Below are 25,736 nucleotides of genomic sequence, written 5' to 3' on the forward strand. Positions count from 1 at the left end.
TGCCATTTACATGCAACTTGTTGAATTAGCAACATTTTCCAAACTAAGTGGTAAGTTCAACTTTTTTTCTATCACTTCTTTGTTTATTCAAATCCAAATATTTCAACCTTCAATGTCTTCCCCTTGCTCATGGACGTGGTGATTGAGCTATTTTGGTTTTTGAAGTTTCTTCAACACAGGATCGGGAACGTTGGGAATTATTTATTCCAGAAGGCTACAGATGCTCAGATACTGAGCATGTTGAAGCTGAGATTGATACAATTTTAGATACTTAGAAAATCAAGGGCTACACAAAATCAGGTAGGAGAATGGTGTTGAGGTTGAGTGGTTATGGTTGTATTGAGTGATGGAGTATGCTCCTGTATTTATATCCTTATGATAAGGGCTGTTGTGGCGCAGTGGTGGCTTCCCTACCTCGGGGCCAACAGGCCAGGGTTCAAGCCCCACCTGCTCTGGAGATGTGTAATAACATCTCTGAACAGGTTGATAAGGAAAGCATCTATGTCTTTGAGATACAACTTTCCATTTGTGCTGGACATCCGCTGGTACGCCAGCAGGCCAGTTATTCTGTGTAAGCCAGCACCATTGAGATCAAACGCTACTCAGCTACTTCCTACTGCACTCTTATTAGATTTTTGAGAACAATGTTGCTGGATGCATGTTTAAAACGTGTGTTAAGTTCTGGCGATAATAATAGTGATAAAATAAATTCTTCCGTTAAAATGGCAAGTAAATACAATCAGGTTGAGTGTCCATACAATACCTTCTCTCAACAGTAGCTTTATGCTGATGACCCTTACCACTGCTATAGTACAGATCTGCTTAAAGAAATCCTGGTTTTCCTACTGATAGATGGGATTTGCCCCGTGATAATGCAGGCTAACTGTTTGACAGTTAAACTGTGCGAAGTGGCTCAGTGCATTTCTCTATGTTAACGGTGTTGTATAATGCAAGTTGATGTTATACTCGTGTATTTCTGGTGCACACCTTCTCAGCCAGCAAATGAAAGGCAGTAAAAGTGAATGGTCAGCCTACCAGTCATGCGAAACTGGCTTCGCTGGTAAAGTGTTAATACTTGCCAGCCAATCAGATGGCAGTCCTGCCACCGAATTCAGGAAAGCTGCCAACATTGTAAGGGGACAAATGGGCAGTGCTTAACTTGCTGTGGTTTCAGTCAGATCCTGCCTTATTCTAGAGCGAGACTCAATGGAAAGTTTTCTTTCTGCCTTACATTGGTAGCACATGCTGCAAAATGTGATTGTGAAAAATACGCGAGAAACAGTCTGGCTAAAGAGTTTCATTTAGCAGTTTAAAAACTGTTCCATCCTCGTGAGCAGGTCAGACAAGGCTTTTCCTGAAAAAAAATGTAAAGCTGACAGGCTTTGAACTTCATCCATTCTCACTTGAAAGACCTGCCCCATGCTGACCATTACAAAACGCGAACACAAGCACAGCTGCTGTTCACTCCTTTTCCCTTGAATCTGAGAGATGGCTAACCCCATCGTCATTATGCAGGGTCATGACAACACATAAACCAGTCCTATCTGTGTTAGCAGGTTGAATTATGAGCTTTAGTTCCAGTGTGCAATCCTGTTTGCCTTGTGTTCCTTGCCTATGTAGCTGCAGTGATAGCGAAGAGAAGCCTGTGCGAAAAATAGAAGCAGCGACCCAAGAGTAAATGTGATGCTGTAGATTAGCCTGGAATAGGGTTACCTGGACCTCAAATCCACTCAAACATGTAGTCCACAAAAGAAATGTTTAAAAACTATTTGATTGCTGAACTCTTTGCACATTGTATAAGATCATTTTAGTTTTATATGTAAGGATTTTCAAATAAAGTGCAAAGTTATATCAGTCATTTACTGATTATTTTTAGCAAAGTGATTTTCTTAAAACCCCAGAAGATTCTCATTGTTCCCTTGCCAAGAATTAAAGTAAAAGTGACCACATCTGGTCTCCATATGTAAACTGTATGGTGCAAATGCTGTGCTGATGGTGATAAACATGCTTTACCGATCTCTACAGTATGTTGAGAAATTTAGAATTAATGATTTCCTTTAAAAGATAGGAATGCTTTTAGTCGCTGGAGTGAGGGCCATCTCTTTATGCTCAGTTACTGTACATATTATTCACCCCTGCAGACTGAAAGCATCAAAAGCTGACTCTGCATTCATTAATAAAAATAAGATGACAGCTCCTCTGTGCATAATCCATTCATTTCAACAGGATGAATGAAGAATCTGGGCAGGACACTTTAGGAAGGGTGTTTGGATATTAGAAAGTCTGCAGAAAGTATTCACAAGAATGGCTCAAGATGATGGACCTCAGTTATGTGAATACATTGGAGCAGCTCACACTGCTCTCCTTGAAGAGAAGATTGAGATGAGATTTGGCAGAGATATTCAAATCATGAGATCTGCAGGGTAGATAGGGACAAAGGGGTCTTGTTAGCAGGAGATCTAGAATCAGAGAGCTTGTTTCATAAAGAGGAAATGGTGACAGGTAGAAAAACATTTTCGACACAATGGGACCGGGGAGAAAAAAATGAGAAGAAAGAAAGGGCAGCTCAGTGGTTAGCACTGCAGCCTCACAGCACCAGGGACCCGAGTTCAATTCCGCCCTCAGGGGACTGCCTGTGTAGAGTTTGCACATTCTCTGTGTCTACGTGAGTTTCCTCTGGGTGCTCCAGTTTCCTCCCATGGTCCAAAGACGTGCAGGTTGAGCAGATTGGCCATGGGAAATTGCCCATGGTGTCCAGGGATGTGTAGGTTAGCTGTATCAACCATGGGAAATGCAGGGTTACAGGACTAGGATGGGATGTTCTTCGAGGAGTCAGTGTGGATTCCATGGGTGGAATGGCCTGCTTCCACACTGCAGAGATTCTACAATTCTCCTATGTTATGATCTAAAATGCACGACCTGAGAACATGGTCAAGGCAAATTCAATCATGGCTTTCAAAAGAAAATTGACCAATAACCTTAGGAGAAAATCTGCAGAGCTATGAGCTAGAGGCGAGGGAATGGGACTAGTAAGCTGTTGTTGCACAGAGTTGGTACAAGGCCATGATGGGCTGAATGATCTACTTCTGCTGTCTAACAAAGAAAGTGTAACCTGACTATCAGACTGGGAACTAAGAGGGATAAGGTTGCCTGCGGAGTTGCAGCAATAAACCTGCCTGATGCATGCAAGACGTGGACTGTGTACCAGTATCGTGCCTAGGAGTTCAACCACTTTTATTATAGCTGCCTCCAGGAGATTGCGAAGATCAGACAGGAAGGCCACAAGGCCTCCCTCTGAGGAGCTCTCCCAAGCTGGAAGGCCAAACATCTACACCATACTGAGACCATCATAACGGAGAAGGGTGGTCATGTTTCAAGAATGCGTGACATTTCCTTGACAAAGTGAAAAGTCGAAGGAGCTCTTGAGTCTGGCAATGTGCTCTTCAGGTGCACCAAGGAAACGCTCCAAGGACACTCTAAAGGCTTAACTGAGAAGTTTTGTTGTTCACCCAGAATCTCAGGAGAAGTTCACTCAGGATTGCAGCATCTGGCCCAAACAAACTGCTTACAGTTCTTGTTGCCACACCACCAGAAGGATGGGGAGGCTTTGGACAGTGTACAGGAAAGGTTTACAAGGCTGTTGCCTGGTTTTATTGGTATAAGCTATTAGGAGAGATTGGACAAGCTTAATTTATTTCCACTTGAAAGTCAGAGGCTGAGTGGTGACCTGATAGACAGTCACAAAATTATGAAAGGCATGGATAGAATGGAGACTCGGAGTCTTTTTCCCAGGTAGAAATGTTAATAACTAAGGGACACATAGGTTTAAGGTAAAAGTGGGTAGGTTTAAAAGAGGCTTGAGAAGCAAGTTTTTTTTTACACAGAGGGTGGTAAGTGCCTGGAATATGCTGCCAAAGGAAGTGGTGGAGGCAGAGATAATAGCAACGGTTAAGAGGCATCTTGATAGATACATGAATAGTCAGGGAATAGAGGGATACAAACCATGTAGAGGCAAAAGGCTTTTAAGTTTAAGTTTAGAAAAGTGTCATTTGGCGCAGGCTTGATGAGCCAAAGGGCCAGTTCCTGTGCTGTACTGATTTATGTTCAATAAAACAAGCACACATCAAAAGGTGAAAAGAAAACACGGAACCTTCCAGATGTTTCGCAGCTTCTGCAAGGATGATATACCCACTGGAATCCTACCAAATACCAAATGAAAATGGCCATATTCGTCTCTAGTTTAAAAAACAAACATTTTCTATGATTTTGTTGGCCACAAAAATGTTATCACACCATTACAGTGGCAGGGGTCAAAAGAAATGAATACCTCTTCAATTGGACATTTTTACTTTTTTTTGAAACAAGTCTAATATTTAAGTGAATTTGCTGATGAGTCCCAAGAAGTGGTATCCGTGGGATTTAAACTTTGATTCATTTCAAAATTCAGCGTCTATTTTAGCTAGAACATAATAGTTGCACACCAAAACAGCACATGCCAAACCAATGACCAAACATTAGCTGCTTATGATGAAGTCTCCTCTACGTCAGGGAAACGAAGTGCAGGCTGGGTGACTGCTTTGCAGAATACCTACGTTCTAGCTTCCAGTTGGTTGCCACATCAACACACTGGCCAACATCTCCATCTCTGGCTTGCTGCAGTGTTCCAGTGAAGCTCAGTGCAATCTGGAAGAACAGCATCTTATTTTCTGCTTGGTAACCTTGCAGTCTTCAGGGCTTAGTATCAAGTTCAACAATTTTAGGCTTGAGCACCTTTCCCAATGCGTTCCCCCACCCCACATACCAGACCTTGGCATTAAACGGGCTGCTATCTCTCAATACCCATTGTCAGTCAGCAATTTTCCCCATTAGCAGGTATTCGGTCCCCCAGACTGACCTTTATAACCACTCCTTTGTCTGTTCAACTGTTTTTCTCTCTCTTTGGGCTCCACCTATCATTTACCTCACCTCCTACACCCCCAGCGCATTTTCTGTGTTAAAAAAAATCCTTCTCCTAATTACCATCATTTCTGAGGAAGGGTCACTGAACCAGAAATGTTAACTCCGATTCCTCTCCACAGTCAGTGCCAGACCAGCTGAGATTTTCCAGCAATTTCTGCTTTTGTTTCAGATTTCCAGCATTTGCAATTCTTTTGATTGTTTTCTGTAAACATTGACTGGTCAATATAACGCATCAGAAGAGTCAATAAGCTTGACTGATCTTGAATGCCTAGGCTGGACAGAAGTACCATGGAGAAATAAGTAATTATTCTAGTTTAGTCTAAATGAGAACAAATTATATAAAAAAAACAAAGACTATTCAAACGTCCATCTATATGGCTCTGTGATTTACTTCAATGATTAACAATTAGATCATGAGCTCCAAAAGAAAGAAATCACATCCTTTGTACAGCTAGATGAGGTATTAGTGTTGGTCCAAGTTTATAACAGCCCTGTAATACGAAGGGGTGAAAGCCATTGTTATATATTGCCACTGACCTGAGTCAAAATTACTAAAATAAACTCAGCGTAGATTCTTGAACAAATTATATTTAGCCATCCCCACCTTTAATCTCAAATTGAAATTAAGGACTCTTTTCTTTCCCTACAAACAGTTCAGCATTATGTAGTCATGCTCCGGTGCCACTTACATTACTCATTGCCTACATTAATCTTGCCAGAAGGGACAGCTTTCAGAACCCTTGCAGTCTCCATTCTGCTCACCTTCCTCAGGGAAATCAGCAGCTGTGTAAGTAGCGATTCTTTGTTCTGACTACAGTGCTGCATACTGGTTTGAATTCCTATCAGTTTGATCTTCCTTTATGGCATACTTACATCAGTTGGCTAGCAGTCAACAATTTTAATTATGCACAGTTACACTATCACTGCACAATACCCCACCACGTGCCTTTCCACATCTCCTTAGGACTATTGACTTCTAACCCATAATGTCCCCAGTAAAACAAGTGTCCATATGCAAAAGATTATACAAAAGCATTTCTGGAATTTCTATGCATTCAAAATCACCAACGGGCTTCACATAGGAACAGCTTTTTGTTGGGTAACTCAACATAAGCATCAATATGTTCACAGGCGCATTTGCGAATGTAGAACCTCGGATTAGGAATAGTCCATTCACCCCTCATCATTCAACACCATCATGGCTGACTTCTGGCCATCCATATTTTCAAATGGAAGTTATCTCAATATCCCTCCAGATCACAGATCCTGAATGATCTTTTGCCTCCCAGATAATGAGTGCAAGGTGAAAAGATTTGTAAAAGGGGCACAGTAAGCAGCCCAAACTTAGGTCCCTGTTGTAGGTGAAGCTAACACAAAAGGACAGCCTCGAAAACAGAGTTTGAACGTACTGGGTGCTGGCCTCAAATAAAAACCCAGGATTTCAATTTGGAAGAAGGGTCCCGACCCGAAATGTCAAGCTTTCCCGCTTTTCTGATGTTACTTGGCCCGCTGTGTTCATCCAGCTTCACACCGTGTTATCCCAGGATTTCAAAGGACAGTTAGAATCAAATTTGTGAAGGACAGATAGTGCTTGATTAAATTCACTGCATTTATTGTGGGAAAATATAGAACGTGAATGGGAATGCCTTAAGTGTTTTGAATATTGATTCTGAGAAGGCGCTTGATAGATTCAACAGAAAACGTTATGATAAAATAATAACTGTGGCTTTAAAGGGAGTGTAATGATATAGACGGAGAAATGAAGAAAGACGAGACGGAAAGCAATAATGATGGGTTCTGCATGTTTTACATTCATATACATGATTCAGGACATCATATCAAATTGTCATTGGAGAGCCATTGGAACGAGGTATTTTGTTGGTGCAAATGCGCGGGCCATGATAGCCTGCTGTATTGCTGTAACATGCCAGGGGTCGGAGGGGCGGAATGTGTCCTCCACTTAAGCCTTTCATATGCGACATTCAAGATTGGAGCAGAGTCCCACGACATTGCTTCTTTTCAAACCTTGTGCTTGACACACAGATTTTCCACAGCCTCCCCACGGTAGGTCAGGAGGTCCAGACATGCGAGGAGCATGGCAGTCATATCATAATACTTCTGCGAGTATCCACCAATAAATGGTGCCCCAGGCATTAGAGAATAGGAGCTTCTACTTTCAGCCTGTTTGTGATTTTTTGTTTCGGACAATGGCCAAATGGTACATCAGCTTCATTCAGCTTCTCATTCTCCAAATCTCCCAAACTTTCAGCATTACAAATGATCTCAGGGTCCACAGCCTTTCTGGGGAAAAGAGTTCCAGATTTTCCCTACCATTCAGACAAAAGGGTGCTTCATTATTTTACTCCACAGCTAAGCTATAATAGACCAGTTCTGGAAGATTATCCCCATACCAAAGGGAATGCATCCACCCTACTGAATCCCTCTATTATTTTAAAATTTCTCAACTAGATCATCGCTCATCTTTCTGATTGTAATGGGGGATGCAACCTGTCTACATAATTGAATTATTTCAGCCCCAATATCTTTCTGGTGGTTCTTTACTGTAGCCCTTCCTTGGGTAATGGATCATTCCCGTGGTATGGTGTCTAAGACTCTAAGGATGGAAATAACATTACCCCAGTTCTGGAATCCAATCACCATGAGATAAAAGGCCAAACTTCAATCTACAAAGTCAACACCTATCACTTAAGGTGTTTAAACTTTTTTCCTTCAACAGACAGCTGATCATCAGTGTGAGACCAAAATCCATTTTATGGTCTTTATTAACTGACAAAACTTGCCAGTAATGTGCACTAGCCTTAAAGATTTATATCATTGTTCCCAGTGGTCTTCCCATGCAGTGCTCAATCGCAGGTTATATTCCCACAGGCATTCATTCCTAAGCTGTATTCCCAATTGGTGCTTATTCTCAGCCTGTATTCCACATAGTGCTCATTCCCATTCTGTACTCCCATCCAGTGCCCATTCCCAGACTGTATTCCCATCCCGTATTCAATCATAGGTATATTTCCACATAATGCTCATTCCCAATCAGTGTTGATTCCCAAACTGTATTCCCTGTCAGCATTCATTCCCAGGCTATATTCCAAGTTGGTTCCTATTCCTAAGCTGTATTCCACTCCCTGCTGATTCTCAGATGGTATTCCCAATAGGTGCTCATTCCTGGATGGTATTTCTGTTTCTGCCCATTGCCAGGCTATTCAGAAGGGATAGACCCAATCAGCTCAGAATATCACACTTTATAAGTATCCTATACATAATTTTAGCAGTCATCCTGTTCTGCATATACATTCTCATCAGCCTTGACTCATTCCTTTAACTGTTTTGCATTTGAAGTAAGTCAGCTGAAAAATACATTTCAGAGTTTTCAATAGAATTTATTTTGCACCTACCTGTAGCAGAGTCTGTAGAGATTTGTTTGAAGAACAACAAGGACACCATGATGGGGAGGGAAAAAAGAGAAACAAGAACAGGTCAACATATTCATCAGATTTAATTGGTGACATTCATCTTATAATTGAATACGATCAAGTTAAGTGCCTGATTTGTATTCTTGTCTATCTGAAGTACTGAGACAAATTGAAGGTGAATTGGCCCTGCTAATGCAGCGTTGGTGCAATGTGGCTTTGTTTCACATGGATGCAGCTGTTGTATTGTAAATGCAGCATGCATTTGTTATCAGTGTCTCACATGATAAAGAATTTGAAACAGATTGAGAGTCCTGACATTTTTCTGGAGAGGGTCTTCTCACTTTGGAGTCAGGGTGGAACTTCCTCATCTGATTACGCTCCAGATCAGTGTCACTGTGCTGTGGCTTCAGCATTCATAATGCCTGTATCGTTACATCCTGTTAAATTCCAGAACTGGTAAAACTCTACGGGGTGAGCTAACACATCAAAGTGAGCACTCAATTCCGTTCGCATGCAGTACCTAAAAGGTCACAAGCCTGCAGCCAGAAGCTGGTTTCTGCTGTTGTATTGGCACTGTTCTGATGCTGGTGCTTGCCAATAGAGGTGGCACTGCCCTGGGGAAAGCACATCCTTGGCACTCTATAGCATTGCCACTGGGAGTGAGTTGTCACTGACGACAGCAGGCAATATCAGCACCTGAGATTTCTTATTTTCTGGCTTTTTGCTTTACAGGATGAATTACACGCATAGTAAGACTGTCTGCTGGACGTGAACATTAGCAAAATGACTGGTGCATAATCCACCCATTAACAGCTGGATTGGGACTCAACAACAGCGGCACCTAACATCAGTTCCAATGCACCTCAAAACATTGAGTAGTGATGTACAGTTGCCATTCTGTATTGATTCCAGGAAATTAACTATAATTCATTAGATTCAACTGTAAACTGCAGAACACTGCAGTATTATGGAGTTGCTTTTGTCAAGGTAGTTTCTCCGTTGTGCAAAACCACTAAAACTGACTGCATCGGTACCACCTGTCACATACAATGATCTCACTCCATTCTGCTATTTAAGATCAATAAATGCTGTAAGAACCAATTAATCCACACAATGCTGCCTCCTTGGGGAGTACTTTCATTCTACTGTACAAGTGTATTAGCGAATGTTTCATCAATTTGTTCCCTCAGTTTCCCTTGCCTGGACTTGGTTGGATGAGCTCAGTGTCAATCATCAATAGAGAATGCAAACTTCCATCTGATTATATAGTTTGGGGCAGGAGAAGGTATTTAGTCCCTCTGGCCCATCCCATACCATCAGTGTTTTACCAGCATCCCAAATCCTATTTGTTGATAGCACCTTGTTTGGTTCCATTCTGACATGTTAGGGTTTCTTCTTCCATCACCATTGTTGAAAATGCTCTGAGAGGATTATTCCACAGTGCTCTATTAGGACACACTCTCCCTCAGTCATCAGTGAAATGATCCATTTTGGACTGAAAGGTGATAGATTCAGGAACTTTCTTGATGGAATGATGTTAAATACAGTGGATGTCCAAACAGATTTGGGGATTTCAGGTGCATAGATGTTTGAAATGTCACCAACAGGTGCGGAGAACAATCAAAACACTCATGGAATACTGGCCTTTACATCCAGATGGCTGGAGTACAAGAAGTTATGCTGCAGTTATACAAACCATTGGCTAGACCTCACTTGGAGTATCGTGAGCAGATCTGGGCACCACACCCCAGGAAGGATATATTGGCCTTGGAGGGAGCACAACATAGGTTTACAAGAATTATACCTGGGTTTAAATTCTGGGGTTAGATTATGAGGAGAAATAACACAAATTAGACATTTTCTTTTGAAGGGGTGATCTGACTGAAGTCTTCAAGATAGTAACAGGAAAAGACAGGTGAATAGGATAAACTATTTTCAACAGTTGGGGATTCTAGGACTTGAGAGCATAGTTTGAGAATTAGGGCCAGAGCTTTCAGGAGAGATTTTAGGAAGCACTTCTACACGCAAAGGGTGACAGATACTCGATCTCTCTACCACAAATGGCAGTCGATGCTGGATCAGTTGTTCATTTTAAATCTGAGATACATTTTTGTTAAGGAAAGGGGTTAAGGCATTTGGGTCAAAGGCTGGTAAATGAGAGTTAGACCACAGAGCAGCCATGATCTCATTCAATGGTGGAGAAGGCTTGAGGGGCTGAATGGCCTGCTCCTGTTTCTATATTCTAATCCCAACCTGGGATTCTATCGCTAAAACCCTCTGTCTGACTGCCTTTCTTTCTCTCTCTCTCTCTCCTCCTCAGGAGTTCCTTCCAAATCTAACTTTAATCATGTGTTTAACTCGTCTATTCCTCCTCACCAGCTGCTTCTCTCCAAGAAGCAGCTGGGGATGAGATTCTGAACACACTGTGCACATCTTTACAGTAGCTGAGTCGATCATCGTCCTCAGCTCTCACTCAGCGTCACCTCTAACCAGGTTTATACCATCCCCAACACATGTCTGGTTCCCAATTTTGCTTGCACTTCAGTTTCACATAAACAACCATGTACCCCTCTCAATTCTTTGGAAGATTTATGATGTTATCAGGCTAGTATTCTAAAGAAAGACTTGCATTTATGTAGCGCCTTCCATAACCCCAGGATGCTGAAGAGTGCATTACAGGCAGAAAAATTCTAAGTGTAATTACTGCTGTAATGTAGGAAATAGAGTGGCAAATTGGTGCCACAAGCAACTTAGTGATAATATAGCATTACTGCTGTTGGCTGAATGATAAGTTGGGACAAATTCCTTGCTCTTTCCCACATAGTGCTGTGGAATCTATTATGTCCTCTTGACTGGACAGATGGGACTACAGCTTAATTCTCATCCAAAAGACAGCGTCTCTGACCGTGTATCACTGCCTGCTTTGGAGAGACAACCTGGATATTGATAAGGATCTGGATAATGAAGGTCGTCTTCATTTTAGTGCAACATTTTACACTCAATCCATGTACTGCATGATTCAATAAATGATTTTTGGAGCCCTTGAGCAATTCTATTGATTACATCTGTTGCTTATTTGATGCCAGAATCTAAACGGGTTAGTTTGATATTTTATATTCTGATATTACCTCTGAGCCTGAAGAGTTAACTTACCCTTTTGTTCTTCATATGTTGACACATACTTTCAACTGTCTTTTCAGTTTAAGATTGACTCATTACCCCATAATCTAGTGAACGTTTCAAACGGTTCTGCAGTCAGGAATGTAAAAGCACATCCTTCTCAATCAACAGCCTCCTGTTAAGGGAGCATCTCTCTGATAAATCCATTAAACAACCAGCCAGCATTAGAGTAGATGCAACATGCAGAACTACAAATGTACTGTTCTACAGAGCAAGGTGGGGGGGGGCGTCAAGGGATAAACGACATCAGCCAACACTGACTCGGGATAAATACTAACACAGCTTTAGGATTTTTAATCCGGTATCCATTGCTGGTGGAGTTTAAGGAGAAGGAATTTCATTTTAATAAAAGGATATATTGTTCAAGTGTATTCACATTGACTCATTTTAGATTCAGTCAGGAGCATCTGCAAAGTATTTCTTAACCCACACCCAACTCCCTTGCTTGCACTGTGACATGACTCTACTCCATTTCTGAAGGTGGGAAATCCCAGTCCAGAGCTTCTTTCAAGGAGCTAGTTTGCCTGCATAAGACTGAAAGGCAATGGGTACCTGGCTATTTTAACTGGCAATGCCACTGTGAACTCAGCTGCTGTTCACCCTCAACACCCACTTGTGCACATGCCTTCAGTAGAGCTCACTGAATGGCAAAAAGGTAGAGGAAATTTCACAGATTTTATCATCTTTCTCATTTGCTGTATGGAGGCTTAATATAGGCTCATCCTCTGGGCTAATCCAAGGCTAGTGCAGACTTGTGCACACACTATTCTTCCCCCATGTTTTCTGATTACAGGTCTACCCCTCACCCTATTCCGAAGCCCTTTACAGGCCTGATTCTCAGCGTTCAGCTGATGCCTATTAATCAACTGAACAGAGCAATTTCAGATTTACCAATGAATCCAAACAACCTTAAAGGTTACTTCTTCAGAGTCAAAACGTACAGAGACATGTACATACATACTCAGGGAGATCCACATGGTCTTATGCATGCAAATTGTGATGAAAGTCTTTTTATTATCATTGCACTCATATCATTTCAAAATCATGGCACTTTGCTATTGGTCACTCTTGTGAAGGAATTCCGTTTTTAAAAAAGTCAAGAAAATCCTTCCAACACAGTGGCTACGTCCATCATTGCACAGAAAGCAAGTGACTGTAAACTCTGGTGGTATCAATGGGAAACTGTTTATTCTGTGGTGGCTCAGGACAAATGAGTAAACGTGAATCTGGCTCCTCTTTTGTTGGTCATTTATATAAATAATTTGGATGAGAATATAGAAGGCATGGTTAGTAAGCTTGCAGATTACACCAAAATTGGCCACATAGTAAACAGTGAAGAAGGTTTTCCAGAATTACAAAGGGATCTTGATCAAATGGGTCAATGGACTGAAAAATGGCAGATGGAGTTCAAACTGGATAAATGCGAGATATTGCATTTTGGTACAACAAACAAGGGTACTGCTTATACAATTAATAGTAGGGCCTTGGATAGTATTGTTGAACAAATGGACCTTGGGGTGTAGGTACATAATTCTTTGAAGTTTGCATCACACTTAGAAAGGGTGGTTAAAAAGGCATTTGGCTGGCTTGCCTTCATTGCTCTGTCCTTTGAGTAGAGGAGTGGGGAAGTCATGTTGAGGTTGTACAGGACATTGGTGAAGCCTCTGCTGGAATACTGTGTCCATTTCTGGTCACCCAGTTATAGGAATGATATTAAGCTGGAGAGGGTTCAGAAGAGATTTACCAGGATGTTGCCAGGTATGAAAGGTTTGAGTTCTAAAGAAAGGCTGGATAGGCTGAGACTTTTTCCACTGGAGTTTAGGCGGTAGAGAAGCATACTGATAGAAGTTTATAAAATAAAGAGGGGCATAGAGAGAATTAATGATAGTTCGCTTTTCCCTAGGACAGAGGATTTCAAGACAAGGGGACACATTTTTAAAGTGAGGGGGGTGAGATTTAAACAAAGATATGAGGGGCATGTTTACACAGAGGGTAGTTCACATGTGGAATGAACTGCCAGAGGAAGTGGTGGATGTGGGTACAATTATAACATTTAGAAGACATTTGGATAGATACACGAATAGAACAGGTTTGGAGATATGAGCCAGGAGCAGGAGGTGGGACTACTTTTATTTGGGATTATGTTTGGCATGGACTGGTTGGGCTGAAGGATCTGTTTTGGTGCTGTATGCATCTGTGACTCTATGAAGCCATTATTTTGTTTCAGTTCAGAATAATCATGAATTGAGTTTTAATTTAGAAAACCCAGCAATTTTTAGGGCAGTTCAGAGGAGACCTGCCTGGAGTCAGAAGTAAGTTTAGTTTTCTCCCTTATACCAGTATAGGAGAGCTCACAAAAAAAAAGTCACCTCAACAGAAGGGTAGTTTGTGAAACTTCCAAACCAGGAGAGTTTGGTTCGAACTGCAGGTCTCGTCTTGAGAACATTTAGGCTTTTGGAGATCATGTTGACAGATTTGGAAAAGCCATTGAATTGACTCCACAATCCACTACAAAGGAAGTGTTGCGTGTTAGTTAGTTACAGCCATCAATAGTTGAGATATGGGTATACTTTCTCTGATTTTGAATCTCTAATGAATTATGTTGGGAAAAATACAAAAACATTGTTTTCCTGTGTATTTTAAAATCTTTCTAAATGCATTCAATATTTATGTAGCCTGGTTTTGAATTATTTCTCCTTTTGTATAATAAACTTCTGTTGCCGAAAATCTGCGTGAGTTTGTCTCAGCAATTAACCACCACATTCACCCCATGATCAAAAAAAATTATGATCAATCTAGCCAGGTTATATTCTGAGATACAGTCATACAGCATGGAAACAGACCCTTGGGTCCAACCAGTTCATATCAACCATAATTCCAGATTAAAGAAGTCCCACCTGCCTTGTCTAGTATTAGCATCAACTGGGATTATAATAGTACTCACTCACAGTCATTAAAACATGGCAAAATGAGGCAATAGCACATGAACACACAGAGCCACATTCGTGCTCACAAATGTGTGTAAATACACATGCATGTACGTGTTACTGATGCATATATATTGTTCAAACATGTTCATCAGACACACACACACAAAATCTGCAGAACGGGTTACTCCAATGGATCAGTTCCCTTCCTCAGAAACATGTGGCAGAATCTATTCAAGTGTGCTCTTTTTCAAAGGAAAATGGAATGAGTGACCATCTGGCTGAGGGAAGGCAGCCATTCAGAGAGGCTCATTATAGAAACTGAACAGAGAAGAAAAACTCAACCAGATGTGTATTCAAGGCCACGTTAAAGAGGTCTGTGGAATTTTCTTTTCAGCACTTTGTGTATGTCATTCTAGTCACATGGATATCTGGTTAACTGCGCAATTAAACAGTGCAGTTTGCTGTGGGCATTTTATTGTTGCACAGTCATAATTAATAACTTACTGTCTTGCCCAACAGAATGTCCTTAATTCTGGGGAGAGAACATACAATCAGTTTCTGGGAAACAGCATTGCTAGCTCAGCTCAAGCTGCTAGCAAGAACAAAAATGATCTTGCAGTTTCAAAGCTGCCACTTAACTATTGATGCAGTACAACAGGAATAAAATGTTTTCTAAAGAGAACACCCATCCAACACTTATTTGCTGAAAGAGGTGAACTACAAAATAGATTGAAATGGTGCAATATCCATCCTGAACAGGTATCTTCCGTTTAACAAATGCAGCATGGATTTTGTAGCAGCTTCAAAGTAAATTATAGCCAGTTGAAACCTGTTTATTAGATGGTCTCCTGAGGCACCATCCTCAGACAACTTAGGATACCACTGCCTCCGGTGACACGAGGGGCTAAACTTCTGTTCCATGTGGTCTGAGGAAACCACTAAGGTTTAGATGTCCACTAGGAGGCACTGTTTTATGTATGGGGGGATGGTGTGCAAATTACAGAAATGACACAGCAACTTTTGTGCATGCGTCAGGGGCTTTATTTACAACGCTTTAAAATATGCCCTACGCAGTTTGCCTACCACTTAGTTTCTTCTCTAAGCAACCACACTCTGTCTGAGGTAAGTGAATTGATACCAGGCACACACAATCAAACACCAAACAACTGAACACCCCAGCGAGATGGTTTCCTTACAACCAGATGGCTACCTTTGACATATGTTTGAGGCCGTGTCTGGGGCAATGGAGCGAAGGAGACAAATGCTTTCCCTGGAGGTCTAGCAGTGAACTCTGCCATATCAGGCTGTACGTGGACTACACAAAGATGAAACTGAATACCAACCCACACCCCCACCCCAATCAGGGAGGGTAAATACCCTATCACACTGTCATTGCTCAGGTATCTGCCCTTATCATGTTAATAGTTGCAAAACTGGAATATGGAGCAGAGACAAAGTCTTGCCCCCTTCACTGGGCATATATTCAGCTTCACAATGCAGCACCATCAAAATATCTATCCTTTAAAACTGTTGAGTAGAAGTCTTCTGGTTAGAAACTTCACTCCATCTAAAACATTTTTTTATACTGAAACCAGCAAGATTTGCTGCGTTTTCAGCAGCAACACCACAATTTTTTTCTAGCACCTTTAGCATATTAAAACGCCCAAGAGGAGATGCAGGAGCATTTATATGACAGAATATCACACTGAGTCACATAAGGAGATGTTAAGTTGGATGCCCAAAAGCTCAGTGTAAGAGGCAGGTCTTATGAAGTATCTTAAAGGAAGTACGTGACGTAGAGAAGTGGAGAGGTGTGGTGAGGGTACTCCAGAGCTGGACACAGCTAAAGACACAGTTATACATGGTGGTGTGATTAAACTGGAGTTGCACTAAGGGCATTAGATGAATGCAGACAGATCACAGGATTGTGGATATGGAGGAGATTACAGAGATAGGGTAGGGAACAGGCAATGGAGAGACTTGAAAATGGGGATGAGAGTTTTCAAAAATTCAACGCAAGTCAGAAAGCACGTGGGTGACAGCCAGTGTGACTTGGTGCCAGTTAAGTAAAAGGCAGCAGAGTTTTGGATGGCCTCAGTCTATGAAAAATGAAAAGTGGAGACGACCCAGGAATGTGTTGAAATAATCAAGTCGAAAGTTGATGAAGGGATGGAGGATGGTTTCCAGCTGCAGATGAGTAGACAAAATAAAATACTGGCAAGGTTTTCTTTCTCAATAATTTTGTGTTTTGATGCCTGTTAGTGAAACTCTGAAAAAAACAATTTGCTGATTAATTTATGACCTGCCTTATACGTTGACTTTGTCTAGCCATTGTTGAAAAATCTTGGTCTTGATCGTTCTCCAACTTGTACTCTGGATTTTCCATCATGTCTGTGAAGAATCTGTTCACATTCACCTCATGAATCATAACTTGTTCTATTTTTGGAAGATTCCAAGCTATTCCACAGGCTGAACCCCAATACTCCATGTTTCATAATCAGTAAGCTTCAACTTATGGGCTGGGGAAGGTCTGAGGAAGCGTCACTGGACCAGAAATGTTAACTCTGTTTTCTCCTTTACAGATACTGCCAGACCTGCTGAGCTTTCCAGCAACTTTGTTTTTGTTCCTGATTTACAGCATCCGCAGTTCATTTGGTTTTCAACTTATGGGCTGTTGAGCAGAAAATGAAACTTAACCTGGATAGGTGTGAGGTGATGCACTTGGGAAGGACAAACAAGGAAGACAAGGCAGAATAAACAGTATGACCCTGGGAAGCATCGAGAATCTGAAGGACCTTGATGCGCGCGTTCACTGGTCCCTTAAGGTGGTAGGACAAGTGGATAAAGTGATTAAGAAATTGTACAGGATACTTGCCTTCATTAGTTGAGGCAAAGAATATAAAAGCAGGGAAGTCATGCTGGGACTATATAAAACATTGATTAGGCTGCAGCTAGAGTACTGTGTGCAGTTCTGGAATCTACATTATAGCAGGGATGTGATTGCACTGGAGAAGTTGCAGAGGAGATTTACCAAATGTGGCCTAAACTGTCAAGTTTTGGTCATAAAGAAAGATTGGATAGATTAGGATTGCTTTCCTTGGAGCCAAAGAGACTGAGGGGGAACATGACTGAAATGTATGAAATTGAGGGATATGGGTAAGGTAGACTGAAAAGAAGGTTTCCTCTTGGTGAAGGGATCCAGGACCAGGGGACATTGATTTCAGGTAAGGACAAGACGGGATGTGAGGAAGAATCTTTGTTACTCAGAGGGTGGTGGGAATCTAGAAATCACAGCCTTCAAGGGTGGCAAGAACAGAAACCCTCATAATGATTAATAAGTGCTTAGGTACAGACTTGTGATGCCAAGAATGGGATTAGAATAGTTCATTTTCTCATCTTCTTTGTTTCATTTAAGTCATGTTCTGAGAGACTACAAATTATTACTTGCTAACAGGAGGTGACAAGCAGCTCGCAGAGCCAGGGAAGATGAAAAAATAACCAGAACAAGAAAGCAAAACACTTGACAGTAAGTGACAGGCAGCAATTGAAGGCAGGGAAGGGGGAAAGAGGAGACTAAGAAGTTGACACACTACAGAATGCAAGAGGAGCCAATTCTACAATGGTAAGAGACCAAGACTCTCTAAGGACATCTTTATCTATGATTCTCATCATAATTAAGAGTCAGACCCAGAATACAATGTTGGCAGTAGATCAGGGATATGTAAAGAATGTGGCGCCATGAAGTGGAAAAAGAAGAGTCACTTTTAATCTGTTGTGCAAATTATAAAGTACAATTTCACTCCAAGTGAGTTTTTTGACCCACTGAATGTTGTTCCCATGAGAAAACAAATCAAATTCAAACATTTCCCGAGGCCCATCGAAAGAAATGTAACAACTGATTAGGATTGCCAAAAATCCTTTTATTTTGCCTTGAAGAAGAAAGAAATTCTAATGTGGCCTTTCATGAAATATTAATGTTTCAACAATCATTGAAAATGCAGACAGTGACACTGGAAATGTAAACAGGAATGCTACAGACACCGATGGTAAAATATTCAGTGTATTAACAAACATTGAGGAATGTAGAATGAGAATGAGATGTAGATTTTGATCCTGAGAATCTTGAGAGTGACATTGGGGCTGTAGAGGATGATTAGTAGAAATCATAAGGTAAAAATTGTGAATTTGATTAAACTACAGTGAAGAGAAGGAAAGAAAATAAAGGTAAATTAGTTGTGAAAAGGGATGTTTTTTGTCAAATAATGTTTTGAGTATAATTGTGTGAATTTAAATATTTGTATTTTGAAATTGCAGATTAATATTTAAAAAAGGTGTGAAAGAAGGTGATGAAGTGAAATGTTGAATGTAATCTGTTTGATCTAAAGAAAGCTTTAAATAAATTATTTCATAGAAACATTATCATAGTCTGATTTTCAGCTTTAATGCCTATTGTATTCAGATCATAAGCCCATACGGCAACACTTTTCAATGTATTGTTTCATTAGTATTTTTTAAATCCTATTTTTAACTTTCAGCCCTTTATTTCTTGAACGCAGGATGGATAAACCAGCTTGCTGTGAATAAGGATGATGAATTTGGACAAGAGAAGGGTTATATAATATTTGTATGGGACAAAGGTTGGAAGATGAGGAATGAAGTAACAATGCAGTGATCTTATGAAGACCTGAAAAGAGATTGTTAAGGAAAGAGGGGTGAGGGAATCTATTAGAGGTTTTCAAATGAATGAAAGACAAACAGTGAAAGGTCATTTGACAGCAATTATATATTTGAAGTTAGTACTAAAGTACAGCAGCAGGAGGGTTAGAAGAAATATTTTCACAAAGATTTATTAGAATATAGAATACGATAGTGCAGGTGGTTATTGAGATAGAAATTTAAAATCACTTAATTGGGGAATGTATTTGGAAAGGAGGAATTTAAAAAGGAGAAAGAAAAATGTGATTGATTTGATTTAATACCACCAAATGTCATGAGGCACAAAGAAAAGTGTTGTCGTACATGCTTTACAGGCAGAAGAAATATTTTCACAAAGATTTATTAGAATATAGAATACTATAGTGCAGGTGGTTATTGAGATAGAAATTTAAAATCACTTAATTGGGGAATGTATTTGGAAAGGAGGAATTTAAAAAAGAGAAAGAAAAATGTGATTGATTTGATTTAATACCACCAAATGTCATGAGGCACAAAGAAAAGTGTTGTCGTACATGCTTTACAGGCAGATTGTACTTTACAAGTGCATCAGGGTAACAGAACAGAGTGCAGATACAATGTTACAGCTGCCAAGAAGGGTGCAGAAACAGATCAACATTAACATTAGAGACTAGATAGTTCAAGTTGGAGACCTAACATGTTATAAGTACAATTAGCTAACTGGTCTCTTCCTGTGCTAAAAATGATGTCATGGTTGATTTCTTTTTCTGAGTTTAGTTCCCCACTTTCACGTAGCATACAGCAACATAGAAACTTACAGTACAATTAGCTCATGGTTCTCTGATCATATTATGGGCTGGTTCATTAATTCTACCAGGCCCAGTGCCTGCAGCTGACAGCCCTGTCAGGAAGGAGCATTGGTAGGAAAAGGTATTTATATAATCTCCAAACAATGTATCGAATTGAAATAGTGTAACATTTTGATATTGGCAATTCTGAGATTGTGACTACTTTTTAACCACGGTGTAATGTGATGAACATGCTGTCAGTGCTTCACTTCAATGTATGGACCAGAAATCTGGTGGCACTGTGATTATTTTCCAGATACCGAACAGACAGCTAACCCTTCAAAATGTCAAAGTGAATGCTCATTACAGGCTGGAAGTAGGCTCTCCTTCATGTTGGTGTATGTCAAAAATTGACATCCATGGCTCATGTTTTGAGCTCGCCCAATTTGCTGACTAATTTTTTGATCATGCCCATTTGAAGCACCTTAGGATATTTCTGAACAGTGAAGATCTCCTCACGTTGCTATTGTGATTGGCAGAAAGGGCTTACAATCTGTTGCAAACATTGAAGACAGTAGTAATGGTCTTTCCAGCAGTTACCTAGAGTAAACTATAGCTCATCCAAGATTGGGTCAGTCAGCAAAGAGATGGGGGGAACTAGGCTGGTGCTAGAGAGGTGCAAGGAGGAAGGGATGGGAAGAAAATCTATTGCCGGAGATATTCTGACTACAAATGGCTATAGAAGAATGGGAACCAGACAAGAAGCAGTTTGTTGAGCTATAAAATGGAGGAGAGGGATTGGGGGAGGATGACGCGGTTAACTAAATTGAGCAAAGCATTATAAATACACCAAAGGAGCAACCACAGATAATATGAGATAACACAGTGTGGAGCTGAAGGAACACAGCAGGCCAGGCAGCATCAGAGGAGCAGGAAAGCTGATGTTTGTCAGGAGCTTTCCTGTTCCTCTGCTGCTGCCAGGCCTGGTGTGTTCCTCCAGCTCCACACTGCATTATCTCTGACTCCAGCATTGGCAGTTCTTACTATCTCATTGATAGAGTGACTTGTGTTTTAGGAGTATTTCATTGCCACAGCGGCTATACAAGTAGGCTTGTTGGGCCAAATCACTATTTTGCACTTCATTACTTATACTTAAATAACAATAGTCCTGAGGACTAAAGGAATCAAAAGATATGGGGAGAAAGCAGGAACAGGTACTGAGATGAATGGTCAGCCATGATTTTCTTGAATGGCAGAGCACACTTGATGGGCTGAATGGCCTACTCCTGCTCCTATTTTCTATGTTTATATGTCTGTCTGTTACAAGGGTATCATATTGTTCGGGTACAAAAAATAGGAACAATGCCACAGCCCTTGAACACTAGGACTCACCTGGAACCCACTTGTCAATGTTCATGACTGGAGCTTTGTTCCTGTGGCGTAGGATGTTAACTGAACCGTTTGTCTCTGTCAATACCTCAAACACTGTCCAAGATACTTGCCGCTCTCCATCCTGAGTGCAGATGGCTAATGAGAGATCAAGCACTGCCTGGGACTTACCCGCTGTTGTATCAGCGCGTGCTTATGCTCCATTTCCCTTTTCTCCACAGCCGAGTCAATCACAAGCTGGTCCAGCTGAACAGGGCAGAAACCAAAATAATCTGTAAGACTGCACACACAGCGAGGCTCAGGAATTTCTACAACATCATGGCGCATTTGTCCTAAATATCTTCTGAAAATGTCAAAAACAATATGAAATTGACATGATTATGAAATGTCTGGAATAATTCCTCAATTTTAGACAATTTAGGAATTTAACCTTTTTCAATGCCAATTGTGGATTGACTAGCACCTGTTTCCAGAATCATTGGGAGTTTTTGTGCATTTCTTTGAGATTTAACAGGCCACCCTTTCTGGGATGTTTTATGACAGAAGTTACTTCCAATTTGAGGGCAGTAAAAGGGGTGTTCCAGGTTTAACCGGGTAAGAACCATGCTCCCAAAATTCTCTCAGATCATCTAAACCCTTTATGCAATAGTGATGATGAAAAGACAGGCAGAAAAAAATCAGAAAGGAAGCAGGAGAACGTTTGTAAGGAAGCGGGAAAGGAAAAATATAAATGCTATTGTGCACAGGGAGGTGGGGAAGATTGTGAGCTGTATTTTGGGATGGGAAAGATAGGCCAGCACTTGCATTGAGGAAACTGGAGAAACAGAGATACACATTTTTATATCCTCTTTCAAGACCTCAGGATATCTCAAAGCATGTTACAGCTAATGAAACACTTTCAAAGTGCAGACACCGATGTAACGTTGGAATGTGTGTCCAGGTACAGGAACATAATGGGACAAACGTCAGATTGAACTATGGAGGCAAAGGGGGAAAACAAAACATTTTTAGCATGGACAAAATAAAATGGGAAAGAGCGCCAGCTCGAATTCTATGAGAAAGGGTGATGAGTAGAGTGAGCAGCAGGGTTGTTTTTCAGCGGGGGCTCAAGTGGTTGGCTCACTGGCACCATCTGGTGGACAGTTAGAGTTGGGCAACTGAGTTGGCTGGAACTGCAGACGCTGGAGAATCTGAGATAACAAGGTGTAGAGCTGGATGAACACAGCAGGCCGAGCAGCAAAACTGACGTTTCGGGTCTGGATCCTTCTTCAGAAATGGGGGAGGAGAAGGAGCTTCTGAAATAAATAGGGAAGAAGAGGGAGGCGGATAGAAGATGGATAGAGGAGAAGATAGGTGGAGAGGAGACAGACAGGTCAAAGTGGCAGGGATGGAGCCAGCAAAGGTGAGTGTAGGTGGGGAGGTAGGGAGGGGATAGGTCAGTCCAGGGAGGATGGACAGGTCAAGGGGGCGGAGTGAGGTTAGTAGGTAGAAAATGGGGGTGCAGCTCGAGGTGGGAGGAGGGGATAGGAGGGAGGAAGGACAGGTTAGGGAGGTGGGGACGAGCCGGGCTGGTTTTGGGATGCGGTGGGGGGAGGGGAGATTTTGAAGCTTGTGAATTCTACATTGATACCATTGGGCTACAGGGTTCCCAAGCAGAATATAAGTTGCTGTTCCTGCAACCTTTGCGTGGCACTGCAGGAGGCCCATGATGGACATGTCATCTGAGGAATGGGAGGGGGAGTTGAAATGGCTTGCGACTGGGAGGTGCAGTTGTTTATTGCAGACCGAACGGAGGTGTTCTGCAAAGCTTCCCCAAGGCTCTGCTTGGTTTCTCCGTTGTAGAGGAAGCCACACCCTGTACAGCGGATGCAGTATACCACACTGGCGGATGTGCAGGTGAACATCTGCTTGATGTGGAAAGTCATCTTGGGGCCTGGGATGGGGGTGAGGGAGGAAACGTGGGGGCAAGCGTAGCACTTCCTGCGGCTGTAGGGAAAAGTGCCGGATGTGGTGGGGCTGGAGGTAAGTGTGGAGCAGACAAGGGAGTCCCGGAGAGAGTGGTCTCTCTGGAAGGCAGACAAGGGTGGGGATGGAAAAATGTCTTTGGTGGTGGGGTCGGATTGTAGATGGCAGAAGTGTCGGAGGATGATGCGTCGTATCCGGAGGTTGGGCAACTTCTGCTTTGAATGAATCAAAGTATTGACAAGTATGGCACAGAGGAATAAATAACAGCTCTACAGCATACTTCACATTGTCAGGATGCTCACAAAGCACCTTCACAACCAATGGAGAATAGTCCCTTTTGATTTGTAGACAAGCACAACAATTTGCACACAGCAAGAAGCCATGAAGAGTAATGAGATAAATGATCAGTTCAGCTGATTTGGGGTCAAAAATAGTTGAAAGGCTGTTTCAGCCTCACCAAAGTCATGATTTGCTTGAACAGATGATGTTGAGTTCGGGTTACTCTTCATTGGGCTTGGTGTGATCTATAACAAAAGCTCTAAAACTGAATGGTCCATCGACTGGCTCGCCACAGAAACCAAAGTTGTTGGAGTTGTAACATTCGGATGTACATTTCATAGGGGCTGAATGGAATGTCGGGAGCAAAATCTTCTTTAAAATTAATTATGGGATGACCTGGTATTTCTGTCAATCTTACTGTCTGCCTCAGTGAGAGTTGGAAAGATTCACATGTTGACACTTAACCTGTTTGGCTGTAGACTGAATGCCCAGCTGTCAAGTTTTGGATTGAACCTAGAGTCTCCGACTCAGAGACGGGGATTACTAACCACTGTGCCACTAGACGTCACCCTCCCACCCACTGACAACTCTTCTGGCTCTGCCCCATTTTAAGTTTAAAGCCCTACCTCCAGATCTAGTTTAAATGTCATTACTGATGTACATCATTGCCGGCTAACATTATTTTTATGGACCTCTTACTCCAACATGTGTTCAATTGTTCTGAATGAGGGACAAGGCTATAATTAAAATCTTCATTCCCAATAGCCAATGTTTTTACATTGCTTCAATGAAATGCAAACAAAACAGCTCTTCTCTTTCTTAATTATGTAATTAATTAATCTTCCTGGGGACTCAGCACACAGTTTCAGTGGACAGTTTCCTGATATTTCTTGAGCTGATCTCCTCCAAGATGCTGTCCATTCTCATGTGCTGAGAATTACTGCATTGATTTCATTCTAGAACTAGGTGCCATAGGATTAAAATTAGGGTCAGACCATTCAGGGGAGATGTTGGGAAGCACTTCTACAGACAAAGGGTGGAGGAGGTTTGGACGTTTCTTCCTCAAGTGGCAGTTGAAGCTGGATCAGCTGTTAATTTTAAATCTAAGAGAGATAAATTTTTGTTAAGCAAATATATTAAAAGATATGGGCAAAAGGTGGGTATATGGAGTTATGCCACAAATCAGCCATGTTCAAGCAGGAGTCACAGAAAAGAGAATCAGTACTAAAATCCTGGTGGACATTTGCCCCTCCCATTATCTCCAGACATCATGTTATTTGAGGGCTACAAAGCTGCTGAATCTATGTGTTCAGTACCACAATGGGCAGAGCATTTGTTCATTAAGTTACTGAAGCGACTTCTTAATGAATTACAACAGGGTCCAGTTATTAACTTGCAATTCATGACTTCATCCACTTGCACTCAGGAATCTATAAATAATGTCAACAGATAAATCTTCCTCCATTAAAACCTTCTCCACGTTTCTCATTTACTACCTGTGACCTGCAATGTCCTCAAACTCAATAATTTCAGAAGATGCCATATAGTCTGAGGTGATAAGATCTGCTAGTAACAGGTTAATCTAAAAGGTGACAATGGAACAGTTTCTCACCTCCGTGGCCAGTTTTTTCATGTAGGGATCCAGCTCCTTAAGCAAGTTGAACCCTTGCTGGAAGAAGGTGTACTGTGCATGCATGAACGACAGCATCTGCACCACAGAAATGACAAACTATCAAACAGGTTTCAATATTCAACGTTTTCCCTGAGATTGACCAAGTTCGGCAAAACGGCCATATTCCTCTCCCAGAATGCTCCTGGATCCTGCCAGGAACTTCCTTTAAAGGTTAGTACAAAGATACAATGAGTGTCATTCCTCCACATATTCATCACAAACCCGCAACTAGCCTGATTTTGGAATGTCCATACCAGAGCTTATGAATATAATACAGTATGTGATTATTGAGTGAGTAACTATTGAGGTTGTATGTTTGCAGAATGAGTATTAATATCCAGTGTTGGAGTCTTGCAGTGTTTAATTAATTCCCAATGTTGCAGTTATATTGTGTGAGCTTAGATCCAATGTTGGAGTGTTACAGTGTGAGTTTATACAAGTGGGAGCTTGTAAGCAGTGTTGGAATGCT

General features: G+C 41.4%; 1 protein-coding gene across 1 annotated transcript in view; it reads right to left on the reverse strand.

The window, feature by feature from the left end:
• Positions 1-25,736, reverse strand: part of acap3a (ArfGAP with coiled-coil, ankyrin repeat and PH domains 3a) — a 309,102-nt gene that overhangs the window by 52,426 nt on the left and 230,940 nt on the right. Inside the window, exons 8-10 of the mRNA XM_048561396.2 lie at positions 25,208-25,303; positions 21,523-21,597; positions 8,373-8,384 (exon numbers count right to left, since the gene is read on the reverse strand). Of these exons, the coding sequence (XP_048417353.2) occupies positions 8,373-8,384; positions 21,523-21,597; positions 25,208-25,303 (183 nt within the window). The remainder of the gene's footprint in view (positions 1-8,372; positions 8,385-21,522; positions 21,598-25,207; positions 25,304-25,736) is intronic.

The sequence above is a fragment of the Stegostoma tigrinum genome, chromosome 28 (assembly GCF_030684315.1).
Source record: "Stegostoma tigrinum isolate sSteTig4 chromosome 28, sSteTig4.hap1, whole genome shotgun sequence".
Lineage (NCBI taxonomy): Eukaryota > Metazoa > Chordata > Chondrichthyes > Orectolobiformes > Stegostomatidae > Stegostoma > Stegostoma tigrinum.